The sequence below is a fragment of the Panicum virgatum genome, chromosome 1K (assembly GCF_016808335.1).
Source record: "Panicum virgatum strain AP13 chromosome 1K, P.virgatum_v5, whole genome shotgun sequence".
NCBI classification, from domain to species: Eukaryota; Viridiplantae; Streptophyta; class Magnoliopsida; order Poales; family Poaceae; genus Panicum; species Panicum virgatum.
This window is the reverse complement of record NC_053136.1, coordinates 42,945,107-42,965,054: the sequence shown is the minus strand read 5'-3', so window position 1 is coordinate 42,965,054 and position 19,948 is coordinate 42,945,107. Positions and strand designations below refer to the sequence as shown.

Below are 19,948 nucleotides of genomic sequence, written 5' to 3'. Positions count from 1 at the left end.
AGAGGGCAGGAACGGCGCAGGGAGAGGACGGGAGGCAGCGTCTGGGGCGGCGCGCGGCGCACGGAGAGTAGGTCGGGGATAGGGAGAAAGGCACGGGAAGAAACTTATCAGATACGAACCATCGTGCGAGCAGTGTCCAAACAGGGTCTTAATCGTGCGCATGGTTATTAAGGCGCTAAGGCGAGATGTGGCGAGCCACCCCCTTCCAATCGCCTAGGCGACGCCTAGGCGATCATAAGGCGAGCAAGGCGACACCATATGATTGTAAGAAACTTCAAAGCAGCAGCACAGAGGAAGAAAAAAAAAGAAAAAGAAAAGAAGAAAAGAAGAAGAACAAGACAGTAAGAAAGGCACAGCCCACTAGCCAGCCCATATATCCCTTCCTGACATATTGTGTGACCTACCTGTTCCTCAGCCCTCCCCCATCGACAAGCATTCTAGGTCTCCGCCGCCACTTACTCTTCTCTGCATCCCTCCCCTCTCCCGTTCTCCATTTGTGCTGCTGCCGCACACAACCATTCCTCCCTTCCCCTCCCCATCCTCACTGCTGATGCCACCCCTTCCAGATCCCCTCCAGTCGCCTACAGATTGCAGATCGAGGGTTGCCGACTTCTGCCCTTCCTAGATGTTCGAGTCTGCAGAAGTTTGCGGTGGCTATTGCGTCTGGAGCCGATGGGGATGGAGCAGAGACAAGTTCTTGGCCTTCCCAGTCCTCCTCCAGTTCTTCCCTTCTCTTCTGCCTACCCTCCTCTCGCATTTTGCTGATTTTTGGTCATGGCGTCCCCCGACGCCCAGGTTTTTTTTTTTAGCGCCTCAACGCCTAGGCGACGCCTTAATAACCATGATCGTGCGAGCAGGAGAAATGTATGATCCATCTTGGTATAAATATAAAAAGTATCTCACCTTACATGTTCTGTGTTCGTATTAAAATGTCAAGTTTTTAGGTACGGTGTACTAAATTTGAGACATACTCAAGAAGCCATATCACCTCTCATGGCCTCATGCACAGCGGTGGTGGCATCAGATTATGACTTACAAGCCCACGGTGCAACTGTAGACATGGTCCATGGATTTATAGCATGAATGCAAATGCAACCGAAATCCACACCAGCAAATCTGCAATGATAAGATGAGTTCCTGAAACGATTCCCAAATACAAATACCAACAGAAATAGTACCCTCTGCGTCGATAGAGTAGACAAGAAGCGTGCAACACATAAATAATCCCGCAGGAATCGGCCAAGTACAACATGAACATCCACCTGGTTATCTTGTCTACAATATGCATCCACGGGGTTCAAACGTAAGCATCACATTCACCAGAGCAAATCAGTTTACAGAAGTGGCAAATAAACCAAAAGAAAAGCTTCAGGCGGGCTGCTCATGAGTGATGCCTTCATTGTTTGACACAGTAAATCATGACCAAGCTTACTCCACCTCTTCCAAGAAATCCCTGATCTCTGATGGGCTTAGAACTCTGCATTTGGTGTGGGAAAGTATTAGTTCTCAGTAAACCATTCGGAATCTAGCTTTAGTGCTGCAACAGTAAAAGTAGTAAACACAAGCATACCCAAATTTCACAACAGATCACAAAGATCTATAGTTATACACTTTAACTGAAGACCAAGTGAATAGTAAATTCTAGCTAGTGGCTTTAAAATTTTAAGGTGTTCCACGTTAACACAGGGAATTGAACAATAAAGATCATAATCTTCACAAGTTAGGGAAGGATGCCATATATAATCATTCGACGGACAGGAATGATGAATCACATAAGAGTGGCTGTAAAAGAGCATGTACAACATACTTGAATTCACGGTCAGCGCGAATAATTCCAATTTCAATATTGTTGGCAGAAATTTGCCCCTCATATCTGCAAGTTCAGATCCAGATTCAGAACCAGTTAGTACCTATGGATGTTTCATAAGTAAGCTATTACAAGTGGGATGCCATACCCTTCTTTCAGAGTCAAAATAGCAGTGTGGATGGCATCATCAAGCTCCATATCTTCTGTGTATCTACAATGAAAATATAAAAATAAAGGTTACACATCTACAACTGGGGCGAAACGATGAAATGTTGTGACATATTTGCTGCTTTTATTAATCAATGTAGGTATATAAAAATCTGAAATTTACTCAAAAATGGAAGGAAGGAAATTATCAGCAGTTCTGAGCCATAACAGTGTCTAGTACAAATGCTCAACATTAGTGATACACTACATTCAAACTATGTGTACCTCTTTTCAAGAAATGTCTTTGCATTGGAAACATTTTTCCCCATAGCTGATGCTTTCCAGGAGAAGTATGATCCTGAGGGGTCAACCTGAAGAAATAGCCAACAAATGTCAAGCAACCTGCTGTGTTTTATAAAGTAAGCCTAATACCATATGGAGAAACATTAGCCTAAATTTTTTACTTTATAAGTAATACTGGTTATCTTGTAAAGTAAGGCCTAATACCATATGGAGAAATATTAGCCCAATTTTTTTACTTTATAAGTAATATACTGGTTATCTCTTATAAGTTATGACTTGATAGATGGAAACAGTATATAGTACATTTGTATTATTGTCATTGAGATATATAATTATGTATCATCATGTTAAATGAAGATAAAATATAGTAATAGAAATAACAGGTTTCTATCTTAGCATACCTGATACAGCTGCGGGCCATTGTCATCATACCCAGCGATCAACAGGGATACTCCAAATGGTCTAACACCACTGAAACAAACAAGGTTCATAAGAAAAATACACTAATATACACCTATCTTTTGGAGTAAGAGAGTTCTTCAGGCTTCCATTTAAAATCACCATAAACACCAAACAATAGAGGCTATAGTGTGTTCTAACTGATAGTGAATCTCAGTAACCTTAAACTTTTGGTCAAGCCATTTAGAAGGTGTTAAGATGGCTACTAAATGTCAACGATTCCATATTTATGCATGATGCCGGCTGCTTAATTGGTTACTGAAGAATATTAAATGCAATTGCTTAATAAATCTTAAAAGTAACAAGCAGCTAAAACAATACAATCATCAATGTTATAATGCTACACCCATATCATGTGTTAGTAGTTTGGATATTAAAATTCAAAATGCAACTTATATTAAGTAGGCACACAGAGGTTCTATAACTGCATCTCAAACTTTTAAGACTAAATTCGATAGCACATGCCATCTCATAGGAACCGTCAGTTACCAAGTCTAGTAACATACCCTGATTGCGTGAACTCCTGCATAACAGCAGCAGTCTCACGTACAAGCTGAGTAACAGGTATATGTTCCTGCATTTGTCAACATGAAAGAATTAAAAAAAATTACTTGGCTGGTAAGCAGAAGGGTACACATTTTTCAAGTTACACATTTATTAGAAATTATGTCTTTATCAGATGAGATATTTACTATCGTTAAAAAGCAACAACGGTGCGAAAACTATAACATGAATTTAGTACCTAATGCAAAAATTTTAGTATGTAGGTACCCAAAATCAGTCCCTCCCTAGATATAATTGAGTTATGTCTTCCCTTTCCAAGATCCAAAGAAACTCTGATATAGAAATAATTACAGGGAACTAAACTAAACAATTTGCCAAAAGTATACCTTGTACAACCGATAATACTGTTGCGCCTGCTTTCGGCTTTTTCTCACCAGAACACGGAAATCTGGACCCATACCACTGAAAATAATGCAAGGTGAAGTGTATGAGAGATGGACTTGGCAATTGAAAAGATGCAGCAAAGTTCTATAACTTCAACGACCATAATAAACTTCAAAATGATCACAGTGCATTCCAATTCCAAAATATGAAAATAAAACGAATACGACATCAACCAAGAAAGTGTAGTACCTGTAAACAACTCCAATATTTGGTGTCAGTGACTGAATCTTTTGCACCTGGAATTTTTCGTAAAAGTATTTGTTAAGCACTTCTGAGAACAATGAAACGACAGATTGCAGCAGAAGAGAAAATAAAGAAAGGAATTAGCTACACTTACAGATGTTTCATCCACTAGGATAGAAGGCAGTTTCTTCTCAGTGGCGATGACTACACCATTGGCAGCTGCAAAAATTGACATATTTCAGAATTATCAAAGAGGGAAAAGGGAGTGTGAAATGGTCGTACTGTCTAACCAGCATCCACGTATATTAAGTAGAACGGAATGGTATTATTCATACCTAGTACCTAGTAATGTGCAATTAATTACATTGGAGGAATTCAATGTATTGTGGTGACTTCACAACGAATGCCAAATACTAGGTTAATTAGGGAGTGTAAATACCAAACGATAGTCAAGAGGAAAAATCAAAATATTTTTATTAACTTCCACATCCCATCTTTGGTTGAGTGGTAGCATTAGCTGATTTCTGTGAAAGTATACCATCAGTGTCTCGACATGAATTGGACAAACAAGTTTGCAGTTTCCAATGAAACAAGCTCCAATTCAACATCTAGAACCCAGAAGTTAGTTAGAATTCTAAGTTTCTAACTTGCAATGGCCACACTCTAAGGATTAAGGAATATAATTAAATAGTTTGAAACACATCCAAACAAAAATGGTCTACATTACAAATAACACCAACTTCTACAGCACTGATAGGCATTCAGAATATAGAAGAATATTTAAATGTGTGTGTGTGCTTTGACAATCCCATCAACAAGGAGAAAATGAGGGCAACTTCGTCAAATGTATTAGCTCCAATAGTCCTCATTGTCATCAAGAAAGTTACAAAAAATCAAGAAAATAATATCAATATCCTATACTGGTGCAAAAATCTCCGACCAGCAGAAACAATTAGTCAGTGATTTTTTTTTGGTGCACCTCTCGTCTCGGAACTTATGAACAAAGTAATGCCCCAAGCAGGCATCCGTACAAATGGAGGGCAGCTGCTAATGTACGGGTATCCAGGGGATTTTTTTTTTTTAAACACACACACAACTATATACACAGTTGCTATTAGATCTTAAGTATCTCTGCGAGAAAGGATGGAAGCCCTAATCTACGCACAGGAATCAACAAGGATCTCAAACACACGGAGGTAACCCTAAATCGTACTATTTAGCCAAATTGATCAGGCGATAAAACCTCACGCTGCCGTAAGTCTAAACCCTTCGCAATGCAGTAAGGTTCGATAAAACCTCACGCTGCCGTTTCAATCAGGCGAAATTGATCAGGAAATTCTCCCCTACACTATCAATCCTCGTAACGTGAAATTAAAAAAAAAGGTAGAGAACAAGGGCGGCGAGGGGATTGATGCGGATCGAACCTTTGATCCCGAGCGAGGTCTGGCCGGATCCGACCGCCGTGAGCGCGTGCTCGATCTGCACCAACTTTCCTGAAGGGCTGCAGCGAAATCAACCGAGAAAACCCACATCAAATCAGTAAAACTGAAGTGCCTTAAATCTCCCAGATCTCGAAAGACGGGGCATCAAGCGAGAGATGCAGCGAGGAGGGGCACGAACCTGAAGGTGGTGAGGGAGAAGGAGTACTGGCTGTCACCCATGGCCGCCTAGCGCCCAGCTCGTCGGCTCCTCTGGGTTGGGGCTTCGCGTCGGCGATTCGCGGCAAGGTTTTGCTGCACACAGGGGGAGCGAGGGCGAGGCGGCTGAGGAAAAAGAGAAGGAAGAGAACGGCGAAACGGGGTCGGGGTGGGACTTTGGGAGTAGACCTGGGCATGGGTCACCCGACCCGACCAACCCGACCCAACCCGTCCGAAAAAAACCCGATCCGACCCGAGCTACGTGGCGGGTGGGCGCGGGCCGTATTTTTTGACCCGCAACAATCAACGGGCCGGGCACGGGCCGTGATTTTTGACCCAAAACCCGACCCAACCCGAAAAACCGACCCAAAGGCCAAAAAAACCCGACCCAATCCGAAAAAAAACCCGACCCGACGCGCAGGGTGCACGGGCCAACCCGACCCGACCCGGTGATAGGTACAGATCGGACGCGGGCCGTCCTATGCGACCCGTGACCCGATCTTGATCCGACCCGAACCCGACCCGACCCGACGTTTGCCAGGTCTATTTGGAGCCTGGAGGTCGAATCGCAGGAGGAGAGAGAGTGGAGTGTTTCGCAAGAAGAAGGCTTTGGGCTGGAGTCCAATTTGGATTTGGGCCTTATGTGTTGGGCCGGTTAGTTGCGGCAAAAAAAGGAAGTTTAAACCTGGGCCGATCCGGGCCCACCGCGCACCCACGGGCACCTTCTCCTTCCTTCTTCCCCCAAGGACGGTCACCCGCCGCGACAACCCGCCAGGCCGCCACCGTCGCTGCAGTGCTCCTCCCAAGTCCCAGCTCGCCGCAGCAACCTCGTTCGACAGGTGATTTCCCACCGCCGGAATTTACCTCCCGGGGCCATAAGCCCGGACCATCGATTTGGTACGCCTCTATTTTTTCCCCGAACAGCCCCCATCTTTTCTTTTTATATGAGTAGGGTTGAGGACTTGAGGTTGTGAGAGGATTTAGGGGCGTCTTGGGAAGCAGTTGCTCATGTCGTTGAGTTTGGGGATTATTGCTAGTTGACTTTCCTGATTGATTCCGGGTTCTCAATTTGTGGCGCTCGGGCTCGCGTCCTGATTCCGGCGCTGCCCACTGGGCGATTGTCTGTCTGATGAGCGCGGCAGGCAAATGCCCAGGTCGGTGGTACCGGTATTTAACGTTGAAGACAAAAGTTGGGACGAATGATTCAGGTTCTTGATTAGCCGTAGTGGATGCTTAACGGTACATGCATGTCCGTAGTTTTAGTAGTGGGTCATGTACGCATTGGATCTTAGATATGGGTGTTCTGTATTACAGTTAGAGGGATTATCTGATGTTACCTTCGCTAGATTATATATCAGAAGAAGAAGAAAAATATGTATGATCGACAAACCTCCTATATGTTTGTCTTGTACTAGTATTTTCCGTTTGATGAGAATTTGTGGTTGAGTTGCATAATTCATATTTTCTTTGTGGATTATTTCTAGCTCCATGAATCTGGTTCCAGGATATTTAATCTTTGTTTGGTATTTAGTTTTCCATGCAGAGCTCCATATTGTTCATTTTCACTATCAAGGTTAACTGAATCATTCTAACTTCATCTTATTTCTTATTTTGCTTCCACTCAGTAACACCTTCACTATATCAGCTCTGTGGTCATCACATATCGGTAGATAAACAGTATGCAGGTGAGTTCACAACTGTTTCATTAGCGCATTAGTGCATAGCCCTGCAATGTGTCAGTCATCTCATAAAAATAGAATAACTATCTTTCCTTATGCTACTTGATGCATCACGTATGCCCCCATGGAAGATTTTATAGCTAGCAATTTGCATTTCAGAGGAAGCAATTTGCTAACCTTTTTCCATTACTTCTAGTTTATTGTGTATTGGTTGAATAGTATCTGAGGAATCAAATGTATCTGCTAACTAATAGTGTTATAGTCAACCAGAAATATTCAAAATTGTACATCAAATACTCCAGCACGTCGACAGGATATTTTGTGGTTCACAGTGTTTTTAATGAACAGCAAACCGATTCTTAATGTGAAATTTGAACTTTTTCAAAAATATATTTATCTCTAGACATCTAGAGCTAGGCTTTTCAAGGAGTATAAGGAGGTACAGCGAGAGAAGTCAGCTGACCCTGATATCCAATTAATTTGTGATGATTCAAACATATTCAAGTGGACTGCTCTTGTCAAGGTAATTTTTTTTATTGCAGAAACAGGCAAGATCAATCTTTTAATAAATTATTGCCTATTGCCTCTTCTGATTGTCTATCTTTATGTGGCTAGGGCCCTTCTGAAACACCTTATGAAGGTGGTGTTTTTCAACTTGCGTTTGCAATTCCAGAGCAGTATCCTTTGCTGCCTCCACAAGTTCGATTTTTGACCAAAATTTTCCACCCAAATGTGCATTTCAAGGTTATATAAGAATGTGATGCCATGTTTTTTATCATTTCTATATTTTAAGAAAAAAATGAAGGGGAAATTTCTGTTTAGCTAAGTTTGTTTTCTCTCTTTTTTTTTAATTTTAGACTGGTGAAATTTGCTTGGACATTTTGAAGAATGCATGGAGCCCTGCATGGACCCTTCAGTCTGTTTGCAGAGCAATAATTGCTCTGATGGCCCATCCTGAACCAGACAGCCCACTTAACTGTGATTCAGGTAGCTCTTTGTTCCTACTTTCGACTTTGTATGTACCATGCTCACTCTACATCAAACTATGCAACATTAAAAGCTACAACATTCTACTACTTACAATCTTCTGAATTAGATTATGGAACATTTGCATGGCAACTCTATAACTGTTGTAACTTCTAGATCTAATTACTCTAAACTGTTATGATATGGTCCTACCAAAATAAGTGGTCTTTATTCCTCAATCAATCTATATGCTCATCTCTTTATGGTTCAGTGTGGGGTTTCCTACCCCTAAAAGGGATGATGTCACCTTTGACCTCACTAGTTTGTTTAAATTTATGTAGATATTTACTCTCTTTTAATATGATATTATCAGTGGGCTCTTTTCGCTAGCATGAAGTAGGATACTCTAAATGTGCATTTTATTGCCAATCATATAACTAGGTTCTTTATTGTGAAATGAAACATGGACGAACTGAAAGAATAACAACCGATGAATCTACTATTTGAACACTGGGGAACAAAACATGTAGCACCTGCACTTTGCAAGATCCCATTCTGATTAATTATGTGCTCCCTAGTCAACCTTATCTGCTGCTCTGAGTCTTTCTTTATTTTCTGGCTATCTTTTTGCACGGCAATAGGCAATCTCTTAAGATCCGGAGATATCCGAGGCTATCAATCAATGGCCCGCATGTATACAAGGCTGGCGGCCATGCCAAAGAAAAATTAGCCGCACAAGTGCTAAGGAAACACGCCCCAAGCGATGAGCGTGGGCGGATTCATGCATCAGTACAAATTGTCAGGTCCGCCCTCGTGCTGTCTGTGTTTTAACTTGTGCTTGTTTCCTTGACACTCAGATGTGTGAGTCAAGAGTGAGAAGGGAGAAGAACCCCGTGTTTCCAACGCATAGTGTGTGATATATTAGGTCCTGGAATTTGGCAGTTGCCACCGCTAATCTACTGCACTACTACAGTTACTGTTTCAATCAGTCTGTGCTGTACGTCCACTGAAGATCTCTTGTTCCCTATGCTGTGAGCACCTCTAATCTTTTTGTGAAGTGGTATCGATTTTCAGGAACACGCAAGGGTGCATTCAAGATTTGCGGTAGTGAATAATGAGATCAGCACTATGATTTTTATTCCTGATTTTTTTCCCAATCGAATTACACTTGCATCTTTGGGAGAAATGAAAACGGAAAAACTTTAGATCAGGCTGGCGTTCCCGGGCACCAGCCACTAGGGGTACGCCGTCGGGGGCATCTTGGTGCCGGCCAGGAAATTGCTGAAGAGCGTCAGCGCCTGGCGCGGCGCGTGCATCGGCACCTCGTGCCCGGCGCCGCGGATCGTCACGAACGTCAGGCCCTCGTACACGATCGTCCATCCGCCAACCTAAGTTTGGGTCAAGAGAGGCGTCAGTTCGGTGCTCAGCAACGAGCTGCCTCTGAAATTCTGAACAAGCACATCATCGGTTGGTTGGGCTACCTGCAGGTGGTCGTACCACGGCGTCCACTCCTGGACGGTCTTGAGTCCGAGCTTGTTGAGCGTGAGCCTCGTCGCCGTCACGGGGATCCTCCCGTCGGTGTCGCCGCTGAAGACCCAGACCCTGAGGCCGCCGGCGATGAGCTTGCGGATGATGGGGAGGGTGGAGAAGGCGGCGTCGTTCCAAGTGGGGATCACGTCGCTGCGCATCACATCGGTGCCCTTTTCGGTCAGTGCTCTGAAACCTGAAGAAATGAGGCAGCATTTCTTGCTGCCAAGTTGCGGGCAGTGAGCCACGCAGCACCTGCAGTGCGTCCAGTTGTAGCCGATCTTGGTCACGTTCGCGTGCAGCGCCGCCTGGACGTCGGGCCGGTTGAAGTAGACCTCCGCGTACTCCGCCGTGCAGGGGTCGTAGCCCGCCGGCTTCATGATCCACCCGCGCTGCAACACGACATCGATGCGCAACCTTCTTGAGATCGATCACGATTCACAATGTCCAACCTCACGCGATGAACATGAACTCGACAGATATGGTGACCCTGGGGGCACTGCGCGCGCGCGCGTCTTACGTATCTGGAGAAGATCCCGGGGGCGGCGCCGTGGACGGCGACCTTGCGCGCGGCGGCGGCGGCGGACGAGCCGGAGCCAGAGCCGTCGGTGCAGAGGGGGGTGTAGAGGCTGTACATGTCGATAAGGCGGTACACGGCGAAGTACTCCTGGAGCGCGGCGTTGCAGGCGTCCGTGACGTTGGCCATGCTGAAGTTGCAGCGGGCCTTGACGTCGGCGTACACCCGGTCGGAGATGACGGCGTGGTCCCAGGCGTAGTCGATCATGCCCGTCTGGTCCGTCTCGTCGTCCATGAGCGCGTTCCCGACCATGAGGCCCTTGAAGTTGATGTAGCTCTCCTTGGGGCCCGCCCTGTTGCCGTCGAAGATCTTCTCCGACAGCTGCGGCACGTAGTGCCCTGCAGGCACGCCAAAAACGGAGCAACTCGTGTCACGATCTTTCAGCTCTTTTTCTCGGTTGCGGGCTCTGACTGAGCGGCGAAAATGGCGCCCAGATCTCCATCGTTGAACAGTAGTACAGAACACTCACCGGCGTAGCTCTCGCCGGCGATGTAGAAGTCGTGGGACTTGTACTGCGGGAACCTCTTGAACCAGTTGAGCAGGAACACGTAAGCGTCATCAGCTGCATCCGGACGTGACAGTCAATAACCAGCAGCTCAAGCTCAGATACGGCTCTGACTCATCCGGAAAACAACAAACAAAAGTGTGGCGCGATGCATGGATTTACCGGTGATCTTGTCGCCAAGCTTCTGCAGGTCGGAGCTCGTGTTGGTGTAGGAGAAGCCGACGCCCACCGGGGACTCCAGGAACATCAGGTTGGCCTCTGCATGCATTTGGTTTACAGCTTTCAGCAAACTGAACACACATGAGCATCAACATACTACTACTGCTGCTACAGTTAAAATTGCTGCTCCTAGCTAGATCATAATAACAGCTTGCGCATGCCTGTGTTCCAGGAGTAGTTGTTCCATTTGAGCTCCGGCGTGCCCTTCTGCACCAAGAAAGGCCCCAGCTCCTCCGCCTCGCCGTACCCGATCGACGAGCACCCAGGCCCTGCATCAGCAGCAGCATTGGCAATGTTCAGTACAGCAATTCTTCACACGAGCTGCCATGCATTCTTATCTCCTTTTTTTTCCTCCAGAAAGAATCGCGAGATGAAGAAATTAAAATGAAGCACACCAAGCTGGCTGCTGACCGGCCCATGATTGCCGGAGTGGGAACGGAGCTCCGCCGCCGCCGCGACGAGGACATGAGCCGAGCCCACCCCCCAATCATAGCCCGTGGACCTGTCAGCTAGCTAGAGAATGGAGCTGAAAGCAGACAAGCAGTGCGGTAGCGACGCTGCCCGGCTGCCGTGGCCGGGCAAGGATCGGACGAAATCATTTGTGCGGTTTCAACGGGACGGAAACCTATACAGGGCTACGGACCGGTAGCCGGTAGGATCCTTGGCCCATCCATGCCGCCCATCACTGGATGACCGGCGACCGCTGAACTGAAGCCGATGGCATGCCGTGGCCGCCGCCGCCACCATCCGTTGAGGCTGAGATCTTTTCCCCCTCCCGCTTCGGTCCAGTGGGCGCAGATCGGGCACGCCGCGCACTGCAGCAGCGGCTGGTCCCCGGCGCCGGCTCCGGCTCTCGGTCGCTAGCTTGCTGGTGGCGCGCGCGCACGTACGAAAGCGCCACGCCAACCTGCTCTGCTCCCCCCTTGCCGCTCGCGTGCGCACATGCGTTCTGCCCAGCCCCGGAGTGGTCGATCGTGGCTGCTGCCTGGCTGGTGATGGGCACGCACTCTACCCGTGCAGCGCCCGCGGCTGCGTCTGCACAAACAGAAAGGGACGAGCAACTTCCCGCGTGTGTATCATAGCACTGCTTGTTTTCCTTCCCTTGGCAACAGGAATAATCGCTTTGTTCCGAGCTGAGCTTGTGCTTGCACGGAGCTATCGGCCAGCTCGACCGGCCCGGCCGGCCTAGTGCGCTAGCTAGCTGAAAGACCGGAAGGGAAGTGTCCGTCTCGATCGACCGCGCGCGCGCGCGCGAGAGAGAGAGATCGTGTTCGATCGCGGAAGAATATTGCCTGTCCGTCGTTCGACCAGCGCCTGATCACAGAGGACGGCCTGCATTGGCGGCTTGCGGTGGGCGAGAAGCATATACATGTATCTACGTGGGTGTGCTAGCTAGGCAGCTAGCTGAACCAACAGCTACGTGGGGGCGCATTTTGTATAGTGCGGGTGCCCGGATTTGGCCACCCAATCGGCTTGTTTTCTGCCTCCAGAAAACCGGAAGGAAAATTATTGCCACATCACCTGTCCTAACCGCCTACCTGCAGGGACTGATTGGACTTTGGTAGCAATCGCAGTGTGGTTCTGTTTCTGTCCTAACTGACTGATTGGACACTTCCACGAAGACGCACGTACTGAAACAATGATCAGTCTGACTGATGCTCGGCATCATGTGGTTTGTTCCAAGGTCTAAATTGTAGTACGTATATTCCTTTAATTTGTTCCACACGAATCGAGTTAATAACTAGCTTGAGTACGTAGTTACCTTAAACAACCCTAGGAACCAGGAGTATGATTTGAGCCTAAAATAACCTAGAGTATCTTAGCAGTTGTTAGACAGCATGGTACTAGAGTATCTAGCAGGGCCATCGTTTCCGGTTTGCCAGTAACGTAGCTGAATCACCATCCTCCTCTCTCAAGTCTAGACTCGCACGTTTCCTACTAAATAGTACCCATGGGTCCGAAGAAACAGATCAGCCGGCGCAAGTAAACTGAAAAATTATGCTGCTAGCTGCTATAGTTAGACCCCTCTGACACTTTGCTTGGGATGCTGGCAACGCCTGGCCGGCCCGGGGAGATCCCAACGAAACGAGGAAGCGCTGCGTGAATCAGGCCTCATTTGCTTTTTTTTCCAGTTTAAGTCATAAATGCTGCCACATCGCATATTTACACGTCAATTAGAAGTAATAAATATAGACTTATTATAAAATTAATTTTATAAGTCGTGACTTAATCACGAGACGAATCTATTATGTCTAATTAGTCCATAATTTGATTACTAGTTGCTACAGTAATCATCCGCTAATCATGTATTAATTATACTTAATAGATTCGTCTAGAACTCTAATTGTGACTTATGCAATTAGTTTTATATTAAATTGTCATCTGAATATTCGAATTGACATTCAAATATTCAATGTGACAGCAAACTTAAAAAATCAAACGAGGCCTTAGACCACAAGGCTGCTTGCTCCGAAGCTGACTGCCGTGAGCTGACCATGGCCACCACCAAGCGAAAGCACTCAGTGGTGGATGGCAGCAAGCTGACGAGCGGTGAGCTTCAGCAATCAGCATCGCCGTGTATAGGCCGGAGCTACAGGGCTACAGCTGCACTCAGCTAGCGCGCGCCAATCCTTCTGGTCGATCTGGAACTGGAAGGGCGCAGCGTGTACTGTGTTGTGCTGCAGCTATGGCGTTGTGTGGGTCCCGCCGGCAATGTGTAAGTATTACTACAGTGATACAGCTCTTCTGTTTTCTGAGTTCTGACCAGCAGCTCCGGCTCAGTCAGTCAGCAATTGGAACATTGGCGAAGCTCCATCAAGCTAGAAGATGGGCATGACTGGAAATTTTATCACCCTTTATTTATCTCCACTTTTTTAATAAACAATTGGCTTAGTAATAAGGTTAGGCTTCAACTTGATGGAATGTCTAGAGTGCAAAAGTCTCATGGGACGGAGCTTTGCGTGAATTTCAAAAGAAGAACTTCAACTCTGCATTTTTTTTTTGAAAAAAATATCGCTTTCCAGTGTTTCCATGCTGGGATTGGCTACGGTACAAGGGTAACAAAGTTCATAACCTTCGTCACCGGTAAAGTGAAAGCCTGTATTCATTCAACTAATTAAATGGAGTAGTAAATAGTGACGGTTACACCATCAATCTCCAACAGCAATCGTCAAACTAGTCATCACTTGATGGGATAGCTCCTCACTAGTCATCACTCATCACTTCCCCTAAATGTCGCCTAACCGGTTGGGCAAAGTGCGCAGTACTGCAACCAGGACTGCAATTGAGTACACTGAAACCAGCATCAGCACCTAGCTAGCTGCTAGCTCCTAGTAATTGTAGTTGCAGGCCTCCACAATTCGCAACCACACACCACGTCATGCGTATGCATCTCGACGTCCCTCTCTACTCTTAGCCTAACCGCTCTTAATCAATGTTAACAACGAAGAGAGAACTAATGAGCAAGTCGATCGACTAATTGTATTGCTTCTACAGAGACGACGAACAGCTCGCCGTACGTCGTCCTCCTACCTCTATCTCTCAGTTCCTAGCCGCATTCATGTTGCGGACCTGCAGCCACGGCCGCGGCGAGCACAAGAAAAACAAAGCATCCTGGAGTAGAAGCGCCGCCGCAGCAACGGCAGGCAGCAGGAATCAATGGCGAATCCAGTACGAGCGGGCGGCAGCGGAGTAAATGGTGCAGGCGGTGGGAGGGGGTGTCGGTGTGTGTACGTACCGCCGTTGAGCCAGAGCACGAGCGGCTTCTTGTCGGGCGCCGCGGTGGCCTCGAAGAACCAGTAGAAGAGCGCGCGGCCGTGGGTCTCGTTCACGGTCACGTACCCGGCGTACTGCGCGAACCCCACGGGCGGCTGCCCCGGGAGCCCCGCCACGCGGTCCGCCGCCTGCTGCGCCGCGGCCACGGCGTCCACCTGCTGCGCCGCGGACACGGCGGCGAGCGAGAGGGCGAGGGCGAGCGCCAGCAGCAGCAGGGAGTGGCGGGCGGCGGGCGCCATCGTCGAGACCGGGAACGCGCGGTACGGTGCGAGCCGCTGGCCTCGCCGCCGGCCGCTCCTCCCGGCCCCGCTCGGCGCTCGCTGCTGCCTGCTGGTGTGGTGCGTCGTCACATCGGCCCCGGGTGGGCTCTATATATACAAGGCGCCGAGGACCGGGAGCGGGAGGGGACGAGGCGTCCAGGCCTTGACCCTTGAGCAGCGGCTGGTCGCGTCATCATCGACTCAACGTGCGTGCCAGTAAGCTCCCGCCTCCCGCGGCCAGGGAGCGGGGCCGGGCGATTTCTATTTATCGCGCGCGCGGGTAGGCGCTGACGCGTCGCAGAAGGGGTTCCGCCGTGTCTTGGTGATTGGGGCTGTGTTTTCCGTTTTTCAAAAATTTTGGAAACGGAATCTTAGTATTTAGAAGTACTAAATAAAATTTATTTATAAAACTTTTTACACGGATGAGTTCTAAATCGTGAGACGAATCTAACGAGCCTAGTTAATTCATCATTAGAGATTATTTACTGTAGCACAACGTTGTCCAATCATGGACTAATTAGGCTTAAAAGATTTGTCTCGAAATTACACCTGGAGGTTATGGAATGGGTTTTGTCAGTTATTCACACTTAAGACTTCTAACTAGTGGTCAAACGTTCAAAATTACTGTAGCGTTGGAAATTTTTTGGAATTTTAAGGGAAACTAAACACGGCTTGGGTCGGGTGCCCTACACATATTTCTATTCATTGCGTGGGCTGGCTGTGCTGTCGCGGGAGCTTTCTGACGTGGGCCCGCTTTTGTTTGGTTTGTCGGAGGCCAATTAAGCATTTATGGCCCATACTAAAGCATGACGCCTCTCATCTTCCTCTTTTTATTTTTCTGCTGGCATCAATTATATTTTAATTAGTCTGGAATTTGGAACAACTTTAGATGGTTCAAATATTCTAAAATACGCGCAGAACTATTTTAAAAGCTCAAAACTTTTTTGAATGTATTGGAATATTTTGAAATGTTTAAAATGTTCTAAAATGATTGTGCCAAAAATTTCTCAGAACAATTTGAAAGGCTTTTGTTCGGAACAAATCTGAAATATTTCAAACATCCAGAACTTTCCAAAGTGTTGAACATGATTTATTGGAAACTTTTCGTGTAAACTATTTTTCAGCACAATCTGAGATGTTCCCAAACAAGTTTCGGAACATTATGAAATGTTCCCAATTAAACAATGTCCCGAATATTTCAGAACTTTTTCAAATGTTCTAATGTTCCAGTATAATTTTGAAATGTTTTTTCAATCATATCTAAAATGTTTTGAAACCATCTGAAATATTTTCAAACAAATCTGAAATATTTTTAATCATGCAAAACATTATGAAGTGTTTAACACTATTAATTAGGTACTTTTCATGCAAATGCCGAGATGTTTTCAAACTAATCTAAATGTTTCGGAACACTCTAAAATGTTCCCGAACATTCTTGGACAGTTTTTAATCACTCAGAACATTATGAAGTGTTCTAAACTTTTCAAAATGTTCTAATGTTCCAGTATAATATCTAAAATGTTTTACAAAACATATCTGAAATGTTTCCAAACATTTTAAAGTGATTAAAAACATTAATCAGAACTTTTAAAAATATTTTAATGTTCCAGTACAAATCTGAAATGTTTCGGAACAATCTGAAAAGTTTCAAACATTCATAACCTTTTCAAATTGTTTAACAATATTTTACTTCAATTTTTTTTTGTACACAAATATTTTTCGGAACACTGAAATGTTTCCGAACTACTTGAAGCAAATCACTTCTTGAAGCGAGTGTTCTTCAAACGACAGCTTAATGGGCCCGGCCCCAGCTTCCGCTCCCGCCGCGCGCCGCGCGGCGCCCCAGGCTTCTGCGACGCCATCAGTTGCAGTCGCATAAAGCGATATATAGACACCCCCGCGGGGCCCCCGCGGGGTCGTGCTTTGCAGCATTGGTGATTTTAATGCAGTCAAAGCAGTTACCAATTCTAATGAGTAGAGTGTTTGATTTGGTTAATCTGAATATAAATGATATGCAAGCTCATTCCCGTTGGAACGAGGATAGAGAAATGGTATCTGAATTATGGCTCACCAGAGAGAAGGAAAAAAAATTCTTAAGATCACCTTATCTTATTACATATTTTTAGAATAAGATCTTAATAACCATCGGTTACTCTAGTAATATTTTTTATATGTGATAATAAAAAACACTCATGAGAAAGTTTTTTAATACAAATATAATGGCATCGACATTGTTTTACAAAAATCATGCATCCATAGAATAATTGTTCGTCAAAAACTTGTCCTAACAAAACTAAATAAGCCTTATATTTTCAAATAGAGTAAGTACAACCAGTGTATACTTAACCATTGGGATCTTCTATTTTTAAGAGGCAGTCACATTTTGTTTTGAAACTTTTGATCCTAAACGGTTTTAGTTACGAGAAAATGAATCGTGGGTTTAATGATGTAAGCATCAAACTAGGGTCCAGAACTCCAGATATGTCAAATGAAAAATGGTAAATTGGAGCTATCTTCAATGTTTATTTATACAAAATATCATAATCGGAACTTGGTTAAAGCTGATACGATGGACACGTTCAAATCCTTCCATGAAGGTTTTTTGGATAATTTTATTTATTGAACGTTCAATGCACCTTCATGTTCTTTGGTTTTATCTTCCATGTTCTTTGGTTTTAGTGATTTTGTTCAGGCAGAGGATGCTCGTTTGTTGCTCAGCTGGTTGGCGATTTCTCAGCTTCTTCTGTATCTACCCTTTTCAACTCTAATGTAGATTTCTCTTGTACAATTGTCTAGTACTTGTGCCTCTTATGATCTAATTCGGGGTCATCTAGTTCGACTTATCTGTTCATCTACATCCCGATATATGTTCCTTATTTTGTATTTCCTTAATCTTTGTTGTTCATAGTTGTTTCCAATATGTTCTCAATCAAACTTTTTCGTTTATTTGTTTTAGATATGGAACAAGTTGGTCTTGGTGGATATAGTCGGATCAAACATTTTCAGCTGCCCATCTACATCGAGTAGTTCAGCGTCTTAGTGATGTTCAAAGGAGTTATGTTTTGAAGTATGAATTTGGTAATTTATTGAATATTCAGCCATTTCATGTTCCTAGTTGCTTGATTGAATGGATTATGCAGCATATTCATAGTCGATCACTTCGGTTCAAGTATAAGGACAAGGTTATTCAATATACTAAGTCAATGGTTGCTGATGTTCTTGGAATTCCCTCTAGTAGTATTTTGTTTGTCTACCTGATGATGATGAAGATAATTCTGATTTTGCTGAGAACTTGAAAGGGCTTTACAGTCATGCTATTACAAAAATCTTTGGTAGATATTTTTGGCTCAGAAATATTTTGCAAGTACCAAATAATTAAAAAGCTCTTGTAGATATTTTTGGCTGCCTGAAGGGAATTCTCCCATTGAATATCTATTAATCCCTCTTCACTTTCAGAAGTTGAAGAGAGATGATATGCAACCTTTGGTAGACAAAATTTTGAAAAGAATTGCAGGTTGGAGGGGGTGGATGCTCTCTTATGCTGGCAGATTAACCTTGATCAAAACATGTCTAGTAAGCATTCCTGTGTACTTGATGTCTTTTTTGAAGTTCCCCAAGTGAGCTCTCAAACTTATCAACTCCCATACGGAGAGCTAAAACAACTAATATTTTGATAATTTGAGTAGCGCTAGCTATATCATTAATAGCAAACATTATAAAATCAAGCGCATAGTTTTTTGAACTCGGGTCGGGGTCATATATATAGGTAACTATATTTTGGACTACATGGAGTAGAATACTTTGAATGCGCAAGCACTTTCAGTGGAATTGGCACTTTTTTCCCACCACAAGTAACTTCATAGTTGTTTTACAGAGAGTACCATCATGGCATTCAGGCATACCGTGACGGGATGGCTTGTTTGACAGAGTAACATAATGGCATTCAGATATCCCGTGCCTGGTTGGCAACTTGATCGACAAGGTAGCTTCAGGAGCATAGGAAAGAGTCAAACATGGGAGAAGGTTTTGTGCGTGGGACTAGCAGTGTGGCTGACGGGTAAAGTCCAAAGAACAGCGTCTATGCGAAGACATGTTGAGATTCAGGTCCACAGGTTAACCCGCCGGCCGGCTGGAGTGAACCACTGCTCGATAACTTGTCTGGTGTTCAGTCCTGTTCTTGGTTAGCCCGATCGTTCTGAACGAACACAATAGCAGCTGCATTCAATCCAGCTGCCGTTCGGCAGCTCGTAAAATATGGGCTAAACTGAGACTCTGTAGAAGTGGGCCTTGGAAAAAAATATAGAGTACTGTTTCTCTAACAACTTCTCGGATAGCGTACTTCCAAATTCCTTTTCTGATAGGTACTTCCAAGTTCCTAGACTATCATTGTATCGGCCGGCACATGGCTGTTCTTATCAAGATGAATGCGTGAGGTCAGAGGTCACTGCAGAAGTTGGAAACATTGGAGTGAGAAATCGACGACTGAGAAGCATTGGACCCAGCTGCCCCTGCTCTATGGATTAGTAAAAGCAGGAAATATCATATTAGTCACCATCAGAAACAGGTATGACCATCACCGCCATCTTTTCTAAATGAAGGCCATCGTAGGAAATGCCGCTGTACGAACCGAACAAAGCAGTTGTACTCCTGCAAGATAGAGATAACACTTGGTTCTTATCGTTGTAAGCCAAATATGAATTCCTAAAAATTGGCAGTTTGTGTTTGGGGCTTCGTTGCTGGTGATGCATCGGGCCAAGGGTTCTTATCTTTGAAAATTGCCTTTGAGAAAGTGCCATCTTTGAAAGACCAAAATAGACCCCGAGAATTTGTCAATAACAGAAAGCTACTCCTACATCGGCGCATGGGTCAGAAACCAAATTCCCATCAGGTCTTCAGAATGTATTTATTCTGTATCGAATTGAACGACAAAGTACTAGAATTTGTACTACTAGCACTA

General features: G+C 45.1%; 3 protein-coding genes across 5 annotated transcripts; 1 reads left to right on the top strand and 2 right to left on the bottom strand.

The window, feature by feature from the left end:
• Positions 1-1,130: 1,130 nt before the first annotated feature.
• Positions 1,131-5,688, bottom strand: LOC120709912 (proteasome subunit alpha type-2). Its single transcript, XM_039995539.1, has 11 exons — positions 5,468-5,688; positions 5,272-5,348; positions 4,002-4,066; positions 3,854-3,900; positions 3,607-3,682; positions 3,223-3,290; positions 2,659-2,728; positions 2,240-2,325; positions 1,956-2,018; positions 1,808-1,873; positions 1,131-1,477 (listed from the first exon to the last, which is right to left on the bottom strand). Exons 1-11 carry the CDS (start codon positions 5,506-5,508, stop codon positions 1,429-1,431), a joined length of 708 nt encoding a protein of 235 aa, XP_039851473.1. The 5' UTR covers positions 5,509-5,688; the 3' UTR covers positions 1,131-1,428.
• Positions 5,689-6,191: 503 nt separating this feature from the next.
• LOC120709889 (protein PEROXIN-4-like) lies at positions 6,192-9,170 on the top strand. Of its 3 annotated transcripts, none has more exons than XM_039995527.1 (6): positions 6,192-6,381; positions 7,130-7,169; positions 7,567-7,686; positions 7,779-7,907; positions 8,021-8,150; positions 8,771-9,170. In XM_039995527.1, exons 2-6 carry the CDS (start codon positions 7,164-7,166, stop codon positions 8,857-8,859), a joined length of 474 nt encoding a protein of 157 aa, XP_039851461.1. In that variant the 5' UTR covers positions 6,192-6,381; positions 7,130-7,163; the 3' UTR covers positions 8,860-9,170. The 3 variants fall into 3 exon arrangements, with proteins under 3 accessions (XP_039851461.1, XP_039851457.1, XP_039851466.1); XM_039995523.1 differs by having other exon boundaries at positions 7,110-7,169; XM_039995532.1 differs by having other exon boundaries at positions 6,200-6,323; positions 7,110-7,169.
• A 67-nt stretch (positions 9,171-9,237) lies between these two features.
• LOC120709880 (serine carboxypeptidase-like 34) lies at positions 9,238-15,072 on the bottom strand. The gene is made up of 8 exons (XM_039995518.1): positions 14,694-15,072; positions 11,119-11,226; positions 10,901-10,996; positions 10,703-10,795; positions 10,177-10,571; positions 9,912-10,048; positions 9,611-9,809; positions 9,238-9,517 (listed from the first exon to the last, which is right to left on the bottom strand). The coding sequence occupies exons 1-8, from the start codon at positions 14,968-14,970 to the stop codon at positions 9,365-9,367; spliced, it is 1,458 nt and encodes a 485-aa protein (XP_039851452.1). The 5' UTR covers positions 14,971-15,072; the 3' UTR covers positions 9,238-9,364.
• Between the last annotated feature and the right edge of the window lie 4,876 nt (positions 15,073-19,948).